The sequence below is a fragment of the Mustela putorius genome, unplaced genomic scaffold, assembly GCF_011764305.1.
Source record: "Mustela putorius furo isolate JIRA1106 unplaced genomic scaffold, ASM1176430v1.1 tig00003853_pilon_pilon_pilon, whole genome shotgun sequence".
NCBI classification, from domain to species: domain Eukaryota; kingdom Metazoa; phylum Chordata; class Mammalia; order Carnivora; family Mustelidae; genus Mustela; species Mustela putorius.
In genome coordinates, this window is record NW_025422005.1 from 29,557,658 (window position 1) to 29,576,737 (window position 19,080).

Sequence of the window (19,080 nt, forward strand, 5' to 3'; positions counted from 1 at the left end):
CATCAGTTACACCAGGCCCTGCATATTCCTTACCACGAGACAGATCTGTTGGTATGAAACACCGCAACCAAAAAACCATTTTCACCTAGGCCTGGACCACCTACCCTAAGCAGAAATGGGCCAGGAGAGATGTCTGGACAGGGGGCATGAAATTCTGCACCGAGACAGAGCTTGAAGTCCTAACACATATAACATGTTAACCATATGAAGCAGCAAAAGAAATGGATAGAATGATAAAGCAAGACAACCCAACGTCCCAACACCCCACCCTCCTCATACTGGAGGCAAATAAAAAACTGATTTTGGAGTAAATACATTTATTGATACCCATTTTATATAGTTCAGTGAAATAATCTATAAATATAAAAGCATTTTCTTTTGGATATCACCATGGTCCATGTAAATACTCAACAGTCAGAATCATCTGCAGGAAGCACTCCAAGTCACACTGTTAGGTTTACAGACCTGAATATACATATTTCATTAAACAGTGGCACTTATGTACTCAAGTGGTCCAGTGGCTTTGGAACATAGGACTACTGGGCATGTCGAGTAAAAATAATGGGTCACTTTAAATCAATGGATAGGGTATCAACCATCAACAAAAAGAAACAATTATGAATTAATATCCTAGGTGAAGAAAGTACCACAGTTGACACTCGGTGTCAGAATACTGGAGACAAAGTCTATTTAATGTCACATGCTGTGGTGCCATGTGCTCTCTCCAACTCCCAGTGGACAGCCCACCAGTGCCTTAGGGTCATTCATGGCCAACGAAACAGCAATCTGTAAAGAATCTAGATAGCTTAGAATAAAAGGTACATAGTGGCTGGTACCACGTCTAAAGAAAAGTGAGCTAAATATTTCAATGACATAATGAGTTTCTCCCCTAAGAGGAGAAGATTGTGGGGAAAACAAATTTTTTAAATTCCCTTCATTACACTGATCATGATCACTTATCTAATGGAGGAGAAAGAACCCAGATATCTGGTACCCAAAACAAGGTACAAACATTTTCTTCTGTTTTAAAAAGTTTCTTCAACACTTCCGAGAGAGTTAACGCAGCAGCCACTGATGAGCCTTGCTCTCGACCTGATGCAGCATAAAACTTTCTCATTTCTTCAGTAACAAATACAGGAATGTCCTTTGCTGCGGTCAGACCATGTGTCTTCTGAGTTAGCAAGCAAATGCATTTAAAACGTCTTAGGGTGTGCAATGTCCAAAACTGAAATCTGAGAGGCAGTGTTAGAACTTAAGCAAGGCAGGATTTTGAGAGACTACTCAAATGAAAACCTAAATGAAGCATATAAAAATTCAGTTCTTTCTATTATTTCCAACTGGTAATTGACAGCAACATTCTCTGGTAAGGATGGGTAAGTGGTGTTATCTCCAGGTCCAAAATATCCCAACTACTTAAAATAGGACCCCAAAGAGGAGAAAGACACACTGAGTTCTGTGGTCTCTAGAATTCTTTTTTTTTTTTTGCCATTTTTAAAAAAAAAGAAATAGTAGCTTCAGTTGCACACCACTGGTTGAAGGGGTTTTCATCCAAACGAGAAACTCTCCCCCTTGTCTCTAGTGGGACAGGCACCAGGATTCCCACAAGCGGCAGCTCCCCTGTCCTGTAGCACGTGGCATCTGACCCTGGAGTGAAGAGTAAGCTGGCACAGAGCCCCGACAGCTGGAATTCAGGCTAGATGGCATTTCGCGGCGTGCCATTGTGTGTCAGCGCTTTCAGGCTGGGGGCGCTGGTCTGGTGACCACAGCTCCTGTGAGAAGTCACACCCACCTCAAAAACCTCATGAATAGCTTTCCGGAAACAGTGGAAGTTGTAGTCTATTAAACCTGCAAGAGACAAAAAGAAGATCAGACCCCTTGAATGTCAACTGTGAAATTATCTACTAGGAAATATTTGGTGACAGAAGAAAATTGGTTATGTATTAAAAAACAAACATCCAACTGAGGAATTTTCTCTGCTAGAAACATGATAAAGCATATACCCCCAACTGTTAACACTGGTTACCACTGGGGCCTGGGAATGAGCTGAGTAAATAAATAAATCCATCAGGGAGGTAAATTTGCCAAGAATATCTACAATAAAATCTGAAGGGAAAGTAAAATACTTTTCAAATTACCAAGCTTTTTCCTTTCGTAAGTCTTTCGGGCAGCCCGTGAAGAGCTGAAGGAACAGCAGGAGCAGGAGTTTGGCACCCCGCCCAGGGGAGTCTGGAGGTAGCAGAGAGGCCCACCAGCGAGAGCCTCAGGCAGCCTACACCTGCTCTCTCCAGGCAATGCAGCTCCTTCGATGTTTCATGAACTGGCTTCCAAATAAGATTTTGGTCAAACAGTTCTGTTTTGTTATAGAAATAGCCAGTTGCCAACCAAAAATCTACTTTTCTCCCTTCTTCTGTAGTAATGGAAACCCAATTTCTTTTTTTTTTTTAATATTTTATTTATTTACTGGACAGAGAGAGAGAGAGAGATCACAAGTAGGCAGAGAGGCAGGCAGAGAGAGAGAGGAAGGGAAGGCAGAGACTTAACCACTGAGCCACCCAGGCGTCCCGGAAACCCAATTTCTGATGAGCGCAATGATACTCAGCTAAAACATTGTACTTCCCAACCTTCCTTGTAACTATGTACAGCTACAGGACCAATTCTGGCCACTGGGATAGGTGGAAGCACGTGGGACCTCTGCGAAATTTCCTTAAAAGCAAAAGGATGTATTCTTTCCCCAGCCTTGTTCCTCCTTACTGTCTGGAACACGAAGCCATTCTGGACCACGAGGTCTGCCTTAAGAACAGACACCAATTAGAAGAATGGCAGATCAGAAAGAGAAGCATAAATGCCCTTGAGAGTACTAGAACATGAAGACAACCACACACACACACACAAAAAAACAGATCAAAACAATATGGTGTCAAAATGACTAAAAATCAAAAGGGACGCCTGGGTGGCTCAGTTGGTTAAGCAGCTGCCTTTGGCTCAGGTCATGATCCCAGTGTCCTGGGATCGAGTCCCACATTGGGCTCCTTGCTCTGCAGGGAGCCTGCTTCTCCCTCTGACTCTGCCTTCCACTCTGTCTGCCTGTGCTTGCTCTCGCTTGCTCTCTCTCTGACAAATAAATAAATAAATAAATAAGAATTTAAAAAAATAAATAAAAATGTCACAGAAGTCTATAGGAAGGAGAGCCCAGTGCAGAGCAAAGGCAGCCTTTGGGGATATAGGCAAGGTTTAATTAGGCCGGAAAGCAAACAATATCACAAAAAAGAACAGCAGGGAGCTGGCAATGAGAACACAGCACAGGTAAAGACAGGAAAGAAACTGGAGTGACTGGAGATAGGGGCAGAGAATTCTCGCTGGGAAGTACTGGGAATCAAGTCTGACTAAGGAGATTAGAGTCAAATTCCGGAGGTCCTTCAGACTCAGGAAGAAAAAAAAGCTATAAAAGTTTTGGTAAGGGGGCACCTGGGTGGCTCAGTGGGTTATGCATCTGCTTTAGGCTCAGGTCATGATCCCAGGGTTCTGGGATCAAGCCCCATGTTGGGCTCTCTCTTCTCAGCAGGCAGCCTGCTTCTCCTTCTCCCTCACTATTCCCCCTGCTTGTGCTCTCTGTCTCTGCCAAATAAATAAGTAAATAAAATCTTTAAAAAAAAAAACCTTTGGTAAGTTCAACTACATTAAAAATGACTTCTGTGAAATTGGTAAAATAAAACTGACCACCAGGGAAACCCAAACACTAGCCAGAGATCTGACGATATTACAAAATCATTGTTCATTTTTTTGTTTATTATTGGCATCGTTATGTTTTAAGAAAGAATGCTATCTTGTGAGACACGTGCTGAAATCTGTAGAGACAAAATTATTTGATCACATCAGAGATTTGTTTTAGAATAACCCAGCAGAGAAAGAGGTACAGAAAGAAGAAAGATTGGCTATGATTTTTATAATTATCCAATCTGGGAGATAAAAGGGGTTCATTCTGTTATCTTCTCTACTTTTTTATGTCTGACAGTAAAAAATAATAACTTTGCTGGTAGGATAAACAGAACACGAGACTGACCATATGCTGGGAACTGCTGATGTAGGACGATGGCTATATGGGCACTCACTGTGTTGCTCTACCTTTGTATATATTCGAAAACTGTTTTGTTTTTAACTTTTTTTATTTTTAGATTTTTATTTATTTACCTTTAAGAGAGTGAGAGAGAGAGCACAGAGGGAGCGGGAGAAGCAGACTCCCTGCTGAGCAGAGAGCCTGACAAGGGGCTCCATCCCAGGACCCTGAGATCGTGACCCAAGCCAAAGGCAGATGTTTAATGGACTGAGCCACCCCAGTGCCCGTTTTTAACTTTTAAGACTAGAATGGAGAAAAATAACTAAGAAGCACAAAAAGAATAAAAGTATATGAACAGGTAAATTACCAAAGAACAATCTTGAACTGGCATAAAAGGTACCTGCCACAAGGAAAACGCCTGTTCTAACTAGTGATTAAAGAAGTAAAAATTAGAACCAAATGAGATACCATATTACACCTACCAGACCGACAAGCATTATCAAGGACATGAAGTGACAAGAACTCCCACACAGTGCTACTGGGGCCGAAAATGGGAAAGCCAGATTGGAGAGCAATGTTTAATAAGGCTGAAGATGTATGAACACATCTCTATAAATTCCACTACTAAACATATTCTAAGAGAAACTCTGCACATGTGCGAAGGCAAACATGTTCATTTGCTGCATCTGAGTATTTGCTGCAAAGCTCTCTGTGATTTTAAAAATAACCTAAATGTCCAGCAGAAAGAAAATAAATTGTGGTATATTCGATCCACATAATATGGTGTAGAATTAAAATGAACGAACTAAAGCTACATGTTAACAACACAAATAAATCTTAAAAAAAGACCTTAAGTGAGGAGAGCGAGTTGCAGAAGACTGCTTACATTTTTACAGCGTTTACACAGAGATACACAATACAAAACTCTATATTGGTTAAGGAAGATATGAAGTAAAATACATCATACATGGGAAAATTAGATACTACATTCAACACAGCACCAAAAAAGACTTCCAGTGCGACACATACATGAATGACAACCATGTCTCTGCCGTGTTTTAGTTCTGAAGCTCAAAGGTGAGTACGCACATCCTTGTTTATCCAAAAATTTTGTGTACTGGATATAGTTCATTAATATTAACATTAGTGAAATATTAAACCGTACAACATTAAATTTAGAAAAGCAGACCGCAGAGCAGGCACTTGTAGCACTGAACAACAGAGAGCTGTGTGAGATTCCTGAGTATTTAAATAATATGATGAAAGCAACTTTCTGAAAGCTAATAAAAGACAATACATACAGCAGCCCCTCAAAACATGTGCTGAGAGCGTCACCTCAAGCGGGACATTAGTGCCCAACCATGATGGGATGAGGGATGAGGGCCTGGACTGACAGTGGGAGCGGAAAGGAAAGCCACGAAAGAAGATTTGGTGAAGCATCAACGTAAACAATACAGGAAAAGAATGGGAAAAGGGGAACACAGAATGCCTTCTGGAAATGACCTGCAACGGCCCCTTCACAGTGCCACCACAATCACCTGACTACAAGGTACCCAAGCTTGGACACCAGGCGATGTTGTAACAGGTACCACCACCAGGGTAGCCAAGAGGATCAGGAAACAGAGGGGGAACAGTCGTCAGTTCTGACACCACGTACATGATGATAATCAAATATTTAAGAGAAAATGTCTTACTAACAGCTCCAAACATGGGACTGGAATATGGGCCCAAGTCACAACTGGGGAGGTCAATTTTTCAATCAACCACAGAGAGACTATTAAGTGACCATGGCTTGGAAGAGCTGAGCAGGAGAGTAAGTGAAGAAGCAAGCATAAAGACGTGGCTCTGAAAAACACTCCGAACTGAGAAAAACAAAAGAAACCGAAGAGATCAGAGAAACAAATACATGAAATGACTTGGAGAGCTCAGCTTTAGGGAAGCAAAGGGAGAAGGAAATGTCAAGCAAAGAGAGACTGGCCGGGTCACATGCTGGGGAAGGCTGAAGAGGCTACAGAATGCGGAAAGGCCGCTGCATGTAGCAAGAACGTGAGCTGGCAACATGCCCAAGAATCGTCTCTGTAAGCAGGTGTGGGTAGAAGCCCAACCGCAGGCGTTTAGACATGTATTAAAAGACTCAAAATAAGAAAGTTTGGAATTAAATACCTACCTTAACATAAAAGATCAAAAGAAGGACAAAGTGTGGACTATATATGGAAAGGAAGGGACAAGAGCAGTTTGAGCTGATAAGTATTTAACACTGCAATATTAGTTTATCTGATTTTCAAGAACCTAATACATTTTTACAAAGAATTTAATATAAAAACAGCCTTTTAAAATGCCATTACCTTTTCGTTCAAAACTTTCTTCCCTAAGAATGCAGACCAGTGCCAAAAATTTAGTCACTTCCTTTAAATAAAGGACAGTCGTATTATTCAGCTTGATAATTGCCATAGATTCTTTGTCGTAAGCACTTCCACTTCCATCTTCCTTTAACCTGTTTTAAAAGAAAGTATTCATTACAGGTTTCCCAATGAGGTATTCTGTCACATTTAATTTGCACAATGACAACTCTTTCCACTCAGTTTCCAAAGTGTCTTTAAGAAAAAATAATGGGGGGACGCCTGGGTGGCTCAGTTGGTTAAGCAGCTGCCTTCGGCTCAGGTCATGATCAATCCTGGGATTGAGCCCCACATCGGGCTCCTTGCTCGGCAGGGAGCCTGCTTCTCCCTCTGCCTCTGCCTGCCTCTCTGTCTGTCTGTGCTCGCTCACTCTCTCTCCCTCTGTCCCTGACAAATAAATAAATAAAATCTTAAAAAAAAAAAAAAATACTGGGGGCACCTGGATGGCTCAGTGGGTTAAAACCTCTGCCTTCAGCTCAGGTCATGATCTCAGGGTCCTGGAATCAAGTCCCACTTTGGGCTCTCGGCTCAGCAGGGAGCCTGCTTGCCCCCTGCCCTCTCTGCCTACTTGTGATCTCTGTCTGTCAAATAAATAAATAAATAATCTTTAAGTGGGGGGACAGAAAAAATACTGGCTTAAATATATGGCAACAGAAGTTCTCATTTAAGAAATAAGGTTCCGGGGCGCCTGGGTGGCTCAGTGGTTTAAGCCGCTGCCTTCGGCTCAGGTCATGATCTCGGGGTCCTGGGATCGAGTCCCACATCGGGCTCTCTGCTCGGCGGGGAGCCTGCTTCTCTCTCTCTCTCTCTCTCTCTCTCTGCCAGCCTCTCTACCTACCTGTAATCTCTCTCTGTCAAATAAATAAATAAAATCTTTAAAAAAAAAAAAAAAAGATGTTTAAAAAAAAAAAAAAATAAGAAATAAGGTTCCCAGGGATGCCTGGGTGGCTCAGTTGGTTGGACGACTGCCTTCCGCTCAGGTCGTGATCCCGGAGTCCCGGCATCGAGTCCTGCATCAGGCTCCCAGCTCCATGGGGAGTCTGCTTCTCTCTCTGACCTTCTCCTCGCACATGCTCCTGTCTCCTCTCAAATAAATAAATAAAATCTTTAAAAAAAAAAAAAAAAGAAAGAAGGTTCCCGGGGTGCCTGGAACTCAGTTGGTTAGGAGTGTGATGCTTGATCTAAGCTCAGGGCTTGATCTCAGAATCATGAGTTCAAGGCCAACATTGGGCTCTACAGTGAAGCCTACTTTTAAAAAACAAAAAAAGAAAGAAATAGGGTTCCCAGACGAGGATGCAGTATTCTATACATGCACGCCTTCATCTTGTTTACCCAGGATACAGGGAACACAGGTTTCAAACCTTCCCTCACCTTAATCTGTACTGACAGAGTATACAAATAAAAAAGGACCTAATGTAAGAAAAATGCCATTAGTGAAAAAGGAGTTAAGTATATAAACTAAAATTAATACAGTCTATCAAAGATATTGTGGAATCCTGATGCTTACAAAGTGAGCCTTCAGGGTCTGAAAGCTATTGTTTTTACTAGAATTGTCAGAATTATAGGTAGTTCTCCTTCAAAAGATGTAAATCAAGAGCTGAGTAAGAAGCAAATATAATAAAATACGCCATACTGCCAGCACGGACTGTGTTACGAATGAGATAATGGATACTTTTTCTTCTCTTTTATAATGTAGCATATAACACAAAATGTATTATACAATGTACCTTACACTGAAAAAAATTTTGCAGCTAATTTTGATTTTTAAATTATAAAAAAGCAGTTATGAAATTTTGATTTCTTTTAAAGAAAAAACAAGTGTTCTATTCATCCATTTTTAAAATGAGGAATGGGAACATGAAGCTGTACTGAGTAATATAACAAAAAAAAAAAATTAACATTTTCATTATGGAAAAAGAGCAAAGGAGAGCATGTAACCACAAAAGTGAGAACCAAATAGAAGACAGAAACAGGCAGGTAAAGAACATGTGAGAGAAATGCATTCTCCTACTGAGTCAGCTGGAGAAAGACACCATCATATCAGGCTGAGAAACCAAGGTGAAGGGCAAGAACAGAGAGATGAAAGAAGAGTTCAGACCAGGTGGAAAAGGGAACAGATAAAGGACACAGAAAGCAAAGGTCATGTTAGAGCATCAGAAAGTGCCTTGGGAGTGCTGATGTTAACACACTAGGGGGATTAGGGCTATTAGAAGCAACAGAGGTTGTTGGCTTTTGAAATACCAGTAATTCTCCAAAGTTTTCATTTGTCCTCTGGACTATTCCACAAAATCACACCTTTGCTGGCATTTATAAATCTCTGTATGAAGCTTGGTGAATTTACATAAAGAAAGAGTTTACATTTTAGAAATTTATTTTGGAAACTCACGTATGGGTCAAATTTTTCTGTTTAAGTCCTTCTGACACCCAAAATTCCGATTTCCTTGTCTCTTGGCTCTCTGAAAGATTAGGATCCCTCATTTCCATAAAGCCTGAAGTTAAATTAGGAACCAGTACTTACTCTGTTATTCAAAATACATTAATCTACTTTTTTGATCTAGCAGAGTCCCTAAGGGAAAAGACATAGTGCAAGCCCCCCAAATAATGGTAGGAGAAACTTTCAGTGATAATTAAATCTGGCACTAGCAGTTTTCCGACTGCTCTTACCCATCCTCTGAAGCAGTATAACCTAGCAGTCCATCTACAGGGAAATCAAGCTCCAAGTGGAAGCACTATGGTCAGAACAATTCCACTCTCTACAGTACCTGCTAGAGGCCTCAAAAATTAATCCCTCTGACAAACTGAACTGGTAGTCTTCAATATGTCTGATATCTTGCAAATACACACACACACACATATACATAACTTACCCATATATACAAGACACATCAATTACGACATCAATCATGTCACAACAAAGTTCATAAGATTGCATATCCACAGGAGAACTGTCTGTTGCAATGTAGATTTTGCTGACAACGTCGAAGAGGAAAGCTTTTTCAATACCTGAATTCTAGGAAAAACAAAATTGGAGAAGTATTCAGTTTCAAGAATCAAAATTTGTAATTTAAGATCCTGAAATTATGGATTAATACACAAAGACAATTTAATTGTATAACTCAGTACCAAAGAATCAAACAGTATGTGGTTGAGAGACACTTCTGTTATCCAAAGAATAAAAGTGGAATCATGTGTCTGCTCTGATTTACTGATTGACTTAATTGCATTAAATTTGATTTTTCTTCCTCCTCAAATTAAATGAATTACTTGGTAAGACACCATCAGAAAAGTTAACAACAAAAAAAAATTCCTCCAAAAATCAAGCCATGCTACATTTTCAATAATCCTTGTCACAATAATCAACCTCTGATTTAAATGACCTTGCCACCAGAAAGGCATTCTGTGGCAACTAGCAAAACATAAAAGAATTAGTCTGATGTCAACATCTAGCATAACCCAAAAGCCCAAAAGAAATGGGGACCCCTACACCCTGAGCTCTTGAAAGTAATGTCTAGAAAATATAATAGTTGAATGTTATATTTATTGAAGGAATATCCTCTTTTATTAAGCTGAATCCTCAAAATAAGAAAAGTGAAATATGATACTAAGATTATAGTTAGCAAGGAAAGGAAAAGATCAATTTTTCAATGTGACCTCCTATAAAGCAGAGATTAAGCAGGAGTCAAATTCCCAAAACCCAGATTTTTCCAGTTACTATTCTCCATTCAGGAAACAGATGTCATGAAGATTTTTCCTTTTTATCATGGAGGTTTTTATTAATTAAGAAAGTACGAAGAAATTTTTCACTTCATTTTAAGATCAGAAGGGTGAGCACTAAGGAAAGAACTCAGAAAATAACTCAGGCCATTTTTAAAGTATTCTTATGATTTATTTTACGTGTTAAGTGCGTCATTAGCCTTTCGGCCTGATTCAGACTAAGGCAAGACATTTTTTTGAAGAATTTGATAACACAAATATATTCAAGAAAATGGAATCAGAAACTACAGTGAATTAGCTCACTTACTGATATAAAGATATTTAATAGGTTTTCCAAGGTCGGCAGTTGTGGGATGAGTTTCTGTACCACCTTACTAAAGGCTTCAAATATTGAATGGTCATAGATACTAGTCAAATAAAAGCTGAAAAACACAACACAATTTGATTAATTTGAAACATATCTTAAGTTCAGTGACAATTATACAATATAAAATTTTATGTTGCTTAACATTTGATTTCACTAAGTTCAAATAAAGCCTTTTTACCTCGCCTGTCATCCCCACTGTTCAAGAAAACAAATGCAGCTCCCCAACCTGGCTTGTAACCATCCATCTCTTTACAGCATTTACAAAACAGGGCAATTTCCTAGTACCCAGGAAAGCATTTTCAGATGCAGGAACCTGAATATTCACCTAAGTCTTTGCAACCTGATCCAAACAACCTGGTTTCTTAAGCCCATAACTGACAAAGACCAAGAGGGAGCATAAAGAGGGGTGACACATATTCAGTAAGAATGTAATTCAGGTTTCTACGAAAATGCCATCTCTTCAGAAAGCTCTTTCTTGACCTTCCTACCTAAAACAGCAGCCCTTTTCCCTAATTTCTCCTCATAACACTGATAAGTACCTAAAATTACACTATATGTTTATTTGTAAGTGCTTTTGAGCTGTCTCATTCATCAGAATGTAAAATCCATGAGGACAGAGACTTCGGTGGTCTTGCTCATAGCTACAACCCCACTGACCTGAACAGTGCTCATAAATATTTGTTCAATAAACAAATGAACACAGCTGATGCTCAGAATTTATGCAAATGACATAATTAGAAGAACAGGAGCCGGGGCCCTATTAAGCATAGGAATGGAACAGGAATCTGCCTAAAAGGACATAGAGTAGAGAAGCAACAGCCATAGATTTAACAAAACACATACGAAAAAGAGAGACCTTTCACATTTTAATATAATTTTACATGCTATTTTTAGCTCAGAGAGTATACTCCTCATCATGTAGTTGTTCTACTTATTTATTTGTAAGTACGTATTACAAAGTCAGAAACACAGAACTGTAGCTATGACACTTGGCAGGCAATTTAAAAACACTCTCAGGACGCAGACCTAGGAACCTAACCCTATACAAGATGCGGCTTGACTCTAGATGTTCGAGCAACAAAACAAGTGAGGCCAAGAAGACCCCTCTCCTAAAGGCATCAGGGACAAGCACTAGGAACAACGGAGTATTTTATTGTTTCCTTTAGGCAAAAAGGTTAGCAATGTGGGAAGGTCCTTCAGACACTCTGAAGCTTGGAAGTAGATGGGGACATGGAGAACCCTACAAGACAAAGGGCATTTTAGTAAACAGGATTTCTGGGAACCAGAAATCCAACAGAGCCTAATCCACAGGCATGCTAGTAATTAATAAAAGCTCGATGCAAAGATTCTTCAGAGGTTAACAAGGCCTAGAGTCCTATAAGAAACTAGAAAAAGGGATGGCATGTACCTCTGCAGTGGGACGCCCCAAAAAGGAACAAGGAAGGGGATTAGGAGAATTCCCATATGCCTTAGGGAACACAGGACAATCATGGCCTAAAATCCATTGTTAAGTGTAGATTCCCAAAAAGTGAGACTGAGGAATTTCACAGGGAGGCACTTTCACTTTCTCTTACAAATATTGCTAAATTTTTTTTAAAGCATGAATTACTGATAAAGATTTTAAAATTTCAATCCAAACTACAGATTAATGACACTTTTTCTACATGACTTCCCAGAATAACTGAAAGTCCCTGGCACCTGAGGCCCTAGGGAATATTAGGGGTAGGGATGTGGGGTGGCTTGAGCTTTTAAGGAAGTCACTGTAACAGACCAGGGATAAGGAAATAGCTACATGTGTGTCTCTCCCCTGCTTCCCCTTTAAGCTGGTTATATCAAGAGAACATTTTCTTGGGTACTTTTTATTACTCATATCTACCTATACCACCAAAAAAATACAAAACATAGAAAATATTCTTCACACACTTCCAGAACACAAGCACATAAATCATCAATCCTATCTAGTACTTGTTCTTTAATGATACTTTCTTCATAGTATTTAGTTATGAATCCGCAGTTCTTTAAACCTAACAGGAACCCTAAACAGATTTATAGAACAAATTCACCTAACTCAAACTTCAGAAATTATAAAAGCATAAACTGTTTTTAAAAACATACACAAGGTACATCAAAGTCCAGACTCGAACATGTGCCTCTTTAAAATGCTCTTCCTACTGAAAAAAAAAAATACTGTGAAGACTCCAGCTAGAGTTCTACAACAACTGTGACAGAGTCCTTGAACTGAAGCAAAATGAAAATAAATAAATGATGAAATCAAAAGAAGGGAGTCCCAAAATAGATTTATGCCATGAGGAAAGAGGCTGATTCCAGTCTCCTGAGATGAATTTTTAAAAGCACCAATGAAAACCCTTCACATGACTTCAATCTCCAGGAAAGTAACTTCTCAAATACCATCAGGCTCCCAAAACTGAATTCAACAAAGAAGAGATCAAGAATATTACAGATTTGGGAAGGGCATACCAGTAACAGAAAGCCACGTGTTTGTAATGACAGAGATGGGAATACATTTAAACATTTTTCAGGGCTCTCATATCAAACACACATGTTGTTACCTAAGGTGGAGTTTTTCTAGCCCAGCATCTGCAAGGTCATCATTGGCCCTTTGATGAATGTCCCTCTGTGTTTCTATTTTGTGATCATCAGACAGACCATCAACTTTGTGAATAAAAACCTCAAAATTCATGTCTGGGTTAACTTTGTAGGCTTTAGAAACAGTAATGTGAAGTCTTGTTAAAGCCTCCATGTAGTCATCCTGTAAGTCAGAACAAAATATTTTTTAAAAAGAAATCTGGTAAAAGTCAGTAACGAATTAAGAAAGCCTCAAACCACCTCTTTCCCCAACCACAGAAAATATATTACACTAATTATTCACAAATACTCCAAACATTCAAATACATTAACCTCATCTCTCTAAATCTTTAATCTCTCCAGATAAAAAAATTCATTTACCAAGTTAATGCTTATAATTTTTATATTGCTAATATAAGAAAAGGAAAAAAGGAAATGGACACTTCTTCCCAATAGAATTTTTTAAAAGTAATCCCAGCTCTGCCATTTATTAGATGTGTGACTTTAAGCAGGTTGCTTAAACTTGTGATCTCAGTTTACTCATCCATCAAATTGGAATTACCATACCTACCTCACAGTATTGTAAAGAATAAATTAAATTGGATCATGTATGTGAAAGCCTCCATTACAGAGCCTCCCAATCAGAAAGCACTCTTTACCAATGCTTAAGCTTCTTAAGGTCAAGGACATGTACCATTCATCTCAGGGCTTGTCACAAGCTAGGCCCTCAATAAACACTTGTTGAGTCAAACTCAATTTGGACAACCAAGAAAACTATTCACTTTAATGTTTACTGACTCAGTTCTCCTATTCCTCATTAGATTATGGGCACTGAAAGGATCTTTCCAGTGAGTGACATCACTATTGTAATAGTTAATGAAGTATGGCAATATCCACTATTAACAAACAAAAGTGGAAAACTGCTCATTAACTAGAACTCAAAAGAAAAAAAGCCACTATCTCCTAATCATCTCATATTCTGCACCGCACAACGGCATGCCTGCACACCTCTGAAGCTCCATCTCCCATACTGCTAGGAAACCTACCAGCAAAGAAATAAGCTGCAAGAAGCACATGATAAAGAAAACACCTTTCCTTTGTGTCTACATCTTTTGACAGCAGAGAAAAAGAAATAAACATTATTCTTACTACCTGTGCATCAATGACATATATCAATGCTCCTGTTCCTCTGAAGATCATCTCGTAGTCAAAAGTTGGGTCAAAAAAGTCCATTTGTCCAGGAAAATCCCATATCTGGAAATTCACAAAGGAGCTATTGGAAATGTCATCTTTATAAATCTTGTTGGTACTTTCCAAAAAGAGAGTCTCGTTGGGTGACATTTTATGAAACACCACCTGTTAAAACAAAGAAGATAATTTTATGACTATTCAACTTTGTACTTAAAGTTCAAAATTCGACCCTGAATTAACATATAAAGGATATGATCCTATAGCAAGAATTTTAAAAGAGATAAAAAGTGAATGGTGTATCATCAGTATTCACTATCCTTTTACTTCTGAGAAATGAGAAGGCACCAAATTACTTTCCACAAACCTATTCTGGAGCTGAAACTTTTCTGCTATTTTCTCTGCACATAGTAAATCCTAGTAGCAGCACTGTCTTTCATTGTCAATTCATTTTATTTTCTGCTAAACTGTATTAATTCTCCCAAAACCTACTTTAATATCGTAAAAGCTTAGAGCTAAAGTTTTAGAATTTTTGTTCACTGAAAACTTACCGAAATGCCTCTATCAGGCTCTGAGAATTACAAAGGTAACTGCCTAGACTCTGCCTTCACTGAATTTGCAGTCTTGTGGAAGAAATAAAAGACAGTGATTATACCAAGTAGAAAATGATTGGGGGGTGGGGGAGTCAGGAGAGGAGTTGACAGGGAAATGACTGCTCCCATGAGAAAAGAAATGGTAAAAGTAACAGTTAAGAATCAGGATAATCACAATCCATACAACTCTAACATAAAGCTAATTTGTCTCTCACTCTTACTTTCTAGAAAAGGAAACTGGGTAGTTACTACCAAAGTTTAGTCAATGAGTAACAAGCGAGAAGAATTAAATTCAGTTTGCTAAAACCCTACCATGAATTTACTCAAAATTTGCTGTAGAGGTGAGGAAAAAAAAAAAAAACAGCAATCCAGTAAATTCAGAAGTTAATAAAACACAGTAATCCAGTTAACTTCATTAGAAGGCTACTTTTCAAAACCATCATGTTTACAAAATATCACACAGATTTATTTTAGATAGACCTCTGCAACGGAATGGAAAGGGCAACAGACCAGGTATCTGGCGTCTTATTACCAGCTCACTTGTGTGTGAGGTGGGTGGCTAATGGAGGACGCCAACCTTGCCTCGGTTTCCCCCTTACTAAAAAAGGTCTAGCCCTCCCTTCGTTCCTGACAGACCCGAAGTGAAAGCAAATGGCCTGACAAAGATCTGCAAATATTCTCGAGGTCTCAGAAAATTTTTGCATCTGCACACATAACAGGAGGGACTATAACCAGCAATTACACTCGCCCGGCCCCAAATACTAAAACTGGTGGAGTAACAGCTCCCCAATCCCCAGCGATGTTAAATTCTCCTTCGTAGTAGGAAGCATTAAAACGGCCAGCGACTTAGTCACAGCTCTTCCTGATGCTGCTCCCTGGGACTCACCTGGGAAGCCCCGCAAACTCAGGTCACCTGAAGTGAGAGGAATACACAAAATCGGGGCAGGGGAGGGAGTCGGACAAGTTCTCCAAGTTGGAACTACAGAGTACGTCTCAGTTTCGGAAAGGAGTCTGGGGCTGGGTCCCAGGGGGCGGAGGTCCCGGGCGGTGCCACCAGCACCTGCCTCCCTCCAGCCAGTCTCGCCTTCGGGGACCCACCTGGCCTCGGCTGACTTGGGCGTGGACTCCGAGTCGGGGTCCTCCCCCGGGCCACGCCTCTGGCCTCACTCCCCAGAGGACAGAAAAAGCGCGGTGGGACAGCCGGGACAGCCAGCCCCGGCCGCCGCCCTCCTCTGGCCCCCCGCCTCAACGCGCCCGGCGGCCACCCAAGCCCCTAGGAGGGGGAGGAGGCGCCGGGGGATCCGGCGCGGTCGCACTCACCTTCTGGATGGAGGACTTGCCGCTGCGCCGGAGCCCCATGAGCAGAATCCTCGGCTTGGAGCTGTCAGCGCCCCCAGGGCCACAGCCTCCGCCGGCCCCCGCCCCAACCCCGCCGCCCGCTGCTGCCGCCTCCTCTTCCTCCTCCTCCACGCCGTAGCCGAAGTCCTTCGGAAAGGAATCCGCCGCGCCGTAACTGCCGGCCAGGGGCGTCTCCTCCGCCCCGTACTGCAGGGACATGGTGCTGGAGCCGCCGCCGCCCGCGCCCTGACAGGCCAGGCCAGGCCAAGCCAGGCCGCCGCCTCCCCAGTCCGCCGCCGCCGCCGCCGCCCCCGGCAGCCGCCACCGCCGCGCGGCCCGCCCCCTAGAGCCAGACTCTCATAGGCTCCGCGCCGAGACCCAGCCTCTCATTGGCCGCCCGAGCTGCCACTCGGGAGCAGCAGGGTAGGTGGTGCCCGTCACGTGCCCGGAATCACCTGACTTGGAGCCGTGGAGGGGGGAGGAGGAGTCACGAGGAGGGTGCCCCGGCCGGCCGAGCCCTCTGCCCTCCGCCCTACCGAGCGCCTCGGTCCTGCCCAGCCACGCGCCTTGCTCCTCGCCGCTCTTCTGCCTGCTTGGGAGCTCTGGAGGCCGTCGCAACGGGAGATGCTCTCTGGGCATTTGGGGGAAGAACTGATTGTGCTCCTACAATGGTACTCGCCCAACCAGTATTTACTGATGCCCGCGATGTCCTGGGGGGGGGGGGTGACAAGGGACACAAAAACTGAAACGGACTCGGACCCTGCCTGCCCTCATGTTGCTCGGAGATTAATAGAGCTCGGATCTCTGCGTAAGTAGCTTCGGTACGAGATACGAAGCGTAAAGGTCAAAGGTACAGGTAAAAATGCTCGGGAGTTGGGAGGGTGAGAAAGTCTGTAAGGAAGTGGCGTCTGAGCAGGTCTAGATGGATGGATGTGGTTGGGATATGCAGGGATAGGGAGGAGGAGCCAGCCTGAGTGAAGGTAAAGCCTCAACCAAAGGCAGAGTCAGGGTGTGATACAGTTCCATCTAGCATGTAGCAGGAAAGTAAATGCAGCCAAGCTAGAACAGCTTATGCTCCCCCTTCAGCAAATCAGACGGTGGTTACTACTACCACTTCAAAATCAGAAGGATTCAGTTTCCCCTTTTTCCACACCCAGTCTACTTTGCATGTAACTTACCCTTCCCTGGCCCCATAGAACATTACATCTGCTGTGACCTTCAGCTTACAGACCAAAAGAATGAATAATGAAAGCAAACTAAAATGTTTTCACTAGATTGGTTTGAGAAAGCTAGAGGAATTTTCACTCTTGACAATCAGGCTTTAGAATTGGAAATTTGACAGAACAAGAGCCTCCTCTTAAAATGGAGGTGATGGCGGTGGCGCTGATTTTCTAAAGACTTTAACTTCTAGATTATGAAAGGAAAGCATGTTTTTGCCAAATCTGGGCCTTAGTTACATCTGAATATATACGTTGAAGGTAGGACACATCCTCAGAGGTCATCTAGTCCAATCTCTCTCCTAAACAGAGTCCACTCTGTAGCACCCCAGCTGATAGATAATGCAGCGTACACTTCAGTGCTCCAAGGGAAGAGAGGTCACTATTTCAAAAGGCAGGCACATCCACTGAGGTAAAACTTTGTTTGGAATTCTTCTGTTTAGACTAAAAATCACACTCACTGGAGCTTAAAATGGAGCAATACAGGAGTAGTCTTCCATCTTTTTCATGACAGCCCTTCAAATATTAGGTTGCAGTCTTCATTACCCACTAAGTCTTCTCTGTTCACGTTAAACATACTCCGTTCCTTTGAACATCCCTTCTATGCTGATGTACAGTGGACCTTTCTGTGATGATGGAAATGTTCTACAACCATACGTTCAGTATAGTAGCCACTGTGAATTGAGCATTTGAAATGTTGCTACTGTGACTGAGGAGCTGAATTTTTTAAGTTGTAGTTCAGATGTGGCTAGTGGTTACCGTATACAAGCCACAACCTTGTATTTTTAAATGCATTCTCCCTGTTGATCATTTACTTTTTTACATGCATTTGAGCTTCCACCAAATGTCTAGCGCCTGCAATTCAATACTAACCAATACAGCCTTAGGGATGACTGTTTGCACCTGGACAGTATTTCTATTAATGCTTTCCAGATGGAATTTTTTTTTAAATATCCAGAGTATATGTGGTTCATAATGATAATCACTGGAACTAGTATTTTGTCAGCAATCGTAGTGCCTAAACTTGTATCACTGCATTTTTTAACCTAAACATATAAGACTTGACATTTCAGCTTTTTGGCTTAGGCCCAGAAGTTGGGGTACTCCAGTTTATCATTTTCAAACTTGTTTCCATATAATTTACCAACCAGCCAACTTTGTGTCATTTATAGATTTGGCATTACACCATGTGACCCATACGTAGTCCTTTACAATTTACAAGGTACTTTTCATCTGTTATATTTAATTTGATCCTTACAACAACCTTGTGAGGTAGGTAAGATATGAAATCTACATTTTATAGATAACGCAGCTGAATGAAGCATAGCAGGATCTGAATGGATGACGTCCTTTTTCTACTCCATTGAACATCTTCTTGTACATTCTCTTCAGCCATATCATTGATAGAAATGATGAAGAGGACCTCCAGAGGCCAAGCTGACTCTGAATTCTTAAATAGCACTGACTGATACAACAGTTTAAACAGGTCAGTTTCCTCTTAAAAATGCGGTTATCCAACCCACTGGTTGCCCTTCTGTCCAAAAAGATGGTGCAGGAGACAGTAACCTGACTTATGTAAACACTAATACTAGTCCCATAGTAGAGAAGCAAATGAGGGTCAGCA

General features: G+C 41.3%; 1 protein-coding gene and 1 long non-coding RNA gene across 8 annotated transcripts in view; one reads left to right on the forward strand and one right to left on the reverse strand.

Moving 5' to 3' along the window:
- Positions 1-300: 300 nt before the first annotated feature.
- RRAGC (Ras related GTP binding C) lies at positions 301-16,549 on the reverse strand. Its single transcript, XM_004740739.2, has 7 exons — positions 16,222-16,549; positions 14,273-14,476; positions 13,105-13,304; positions 10,475-10,589; positions 9,321-9,463; positions 6,400-6,548; positions 301-1,845 (listed from the first exon to the last, which is right to left on the reverse strand). Exons 1-7 carry the CDS (start codon positions 16,456-16,458, stop codon positions 1,694-1,696), a joined length of 1,200 nt encoding a protein of 399 aa, XP_004740796.1. The 5' UTR covers positions 16,459-16,549; the 3' UTR covers positions 301-1,693.
- Positions 16,550-16,601: 52 nt separating this feature from the next.
- LOC123387322 overlaps positions 16,602-19,080 on the forward strand; it is a 66,580-nt gene continuing 64,101 nt past the window's right edge. For 6 of the 7 annotated variants that reach the window (XR_006601716.1, XR_006601717.1, XR_006601719.1 and 3 more), the window contains exon 1: positions 17,054-18,942. This is a non-coding gene — a long non-coding RNA (uncharacterized LOC123387322). The other variant, XR_006601718.1, reaches the window with a different exon arrangement.

Excerpts from the sequence above, each read along its gene's own strand:
- RRAGC (XM_004740739.2), bottom strand. The coding sequence starts at position 16,458 with ATGTCCCTGCAGTACGGGGCGGAGGAGACGCCCCTGGCCGGCAGTTAC. Across the intron at positions 9,464-10,474 it reads TATTAAATATCTTTATATCA|AATTCAGGTATTGAAAAAGC; the intron begins GTAAGTGAGCTA and ends TGTTTTTCCTAG. Across the intron at positions 6,549-9,320 it reads GATGTGTCTTGTATATATGG|GTTAAAGGAAGATGGAAGTG; the intron begins GTAAGTTATGTA and ends CTTTTAAAACAG.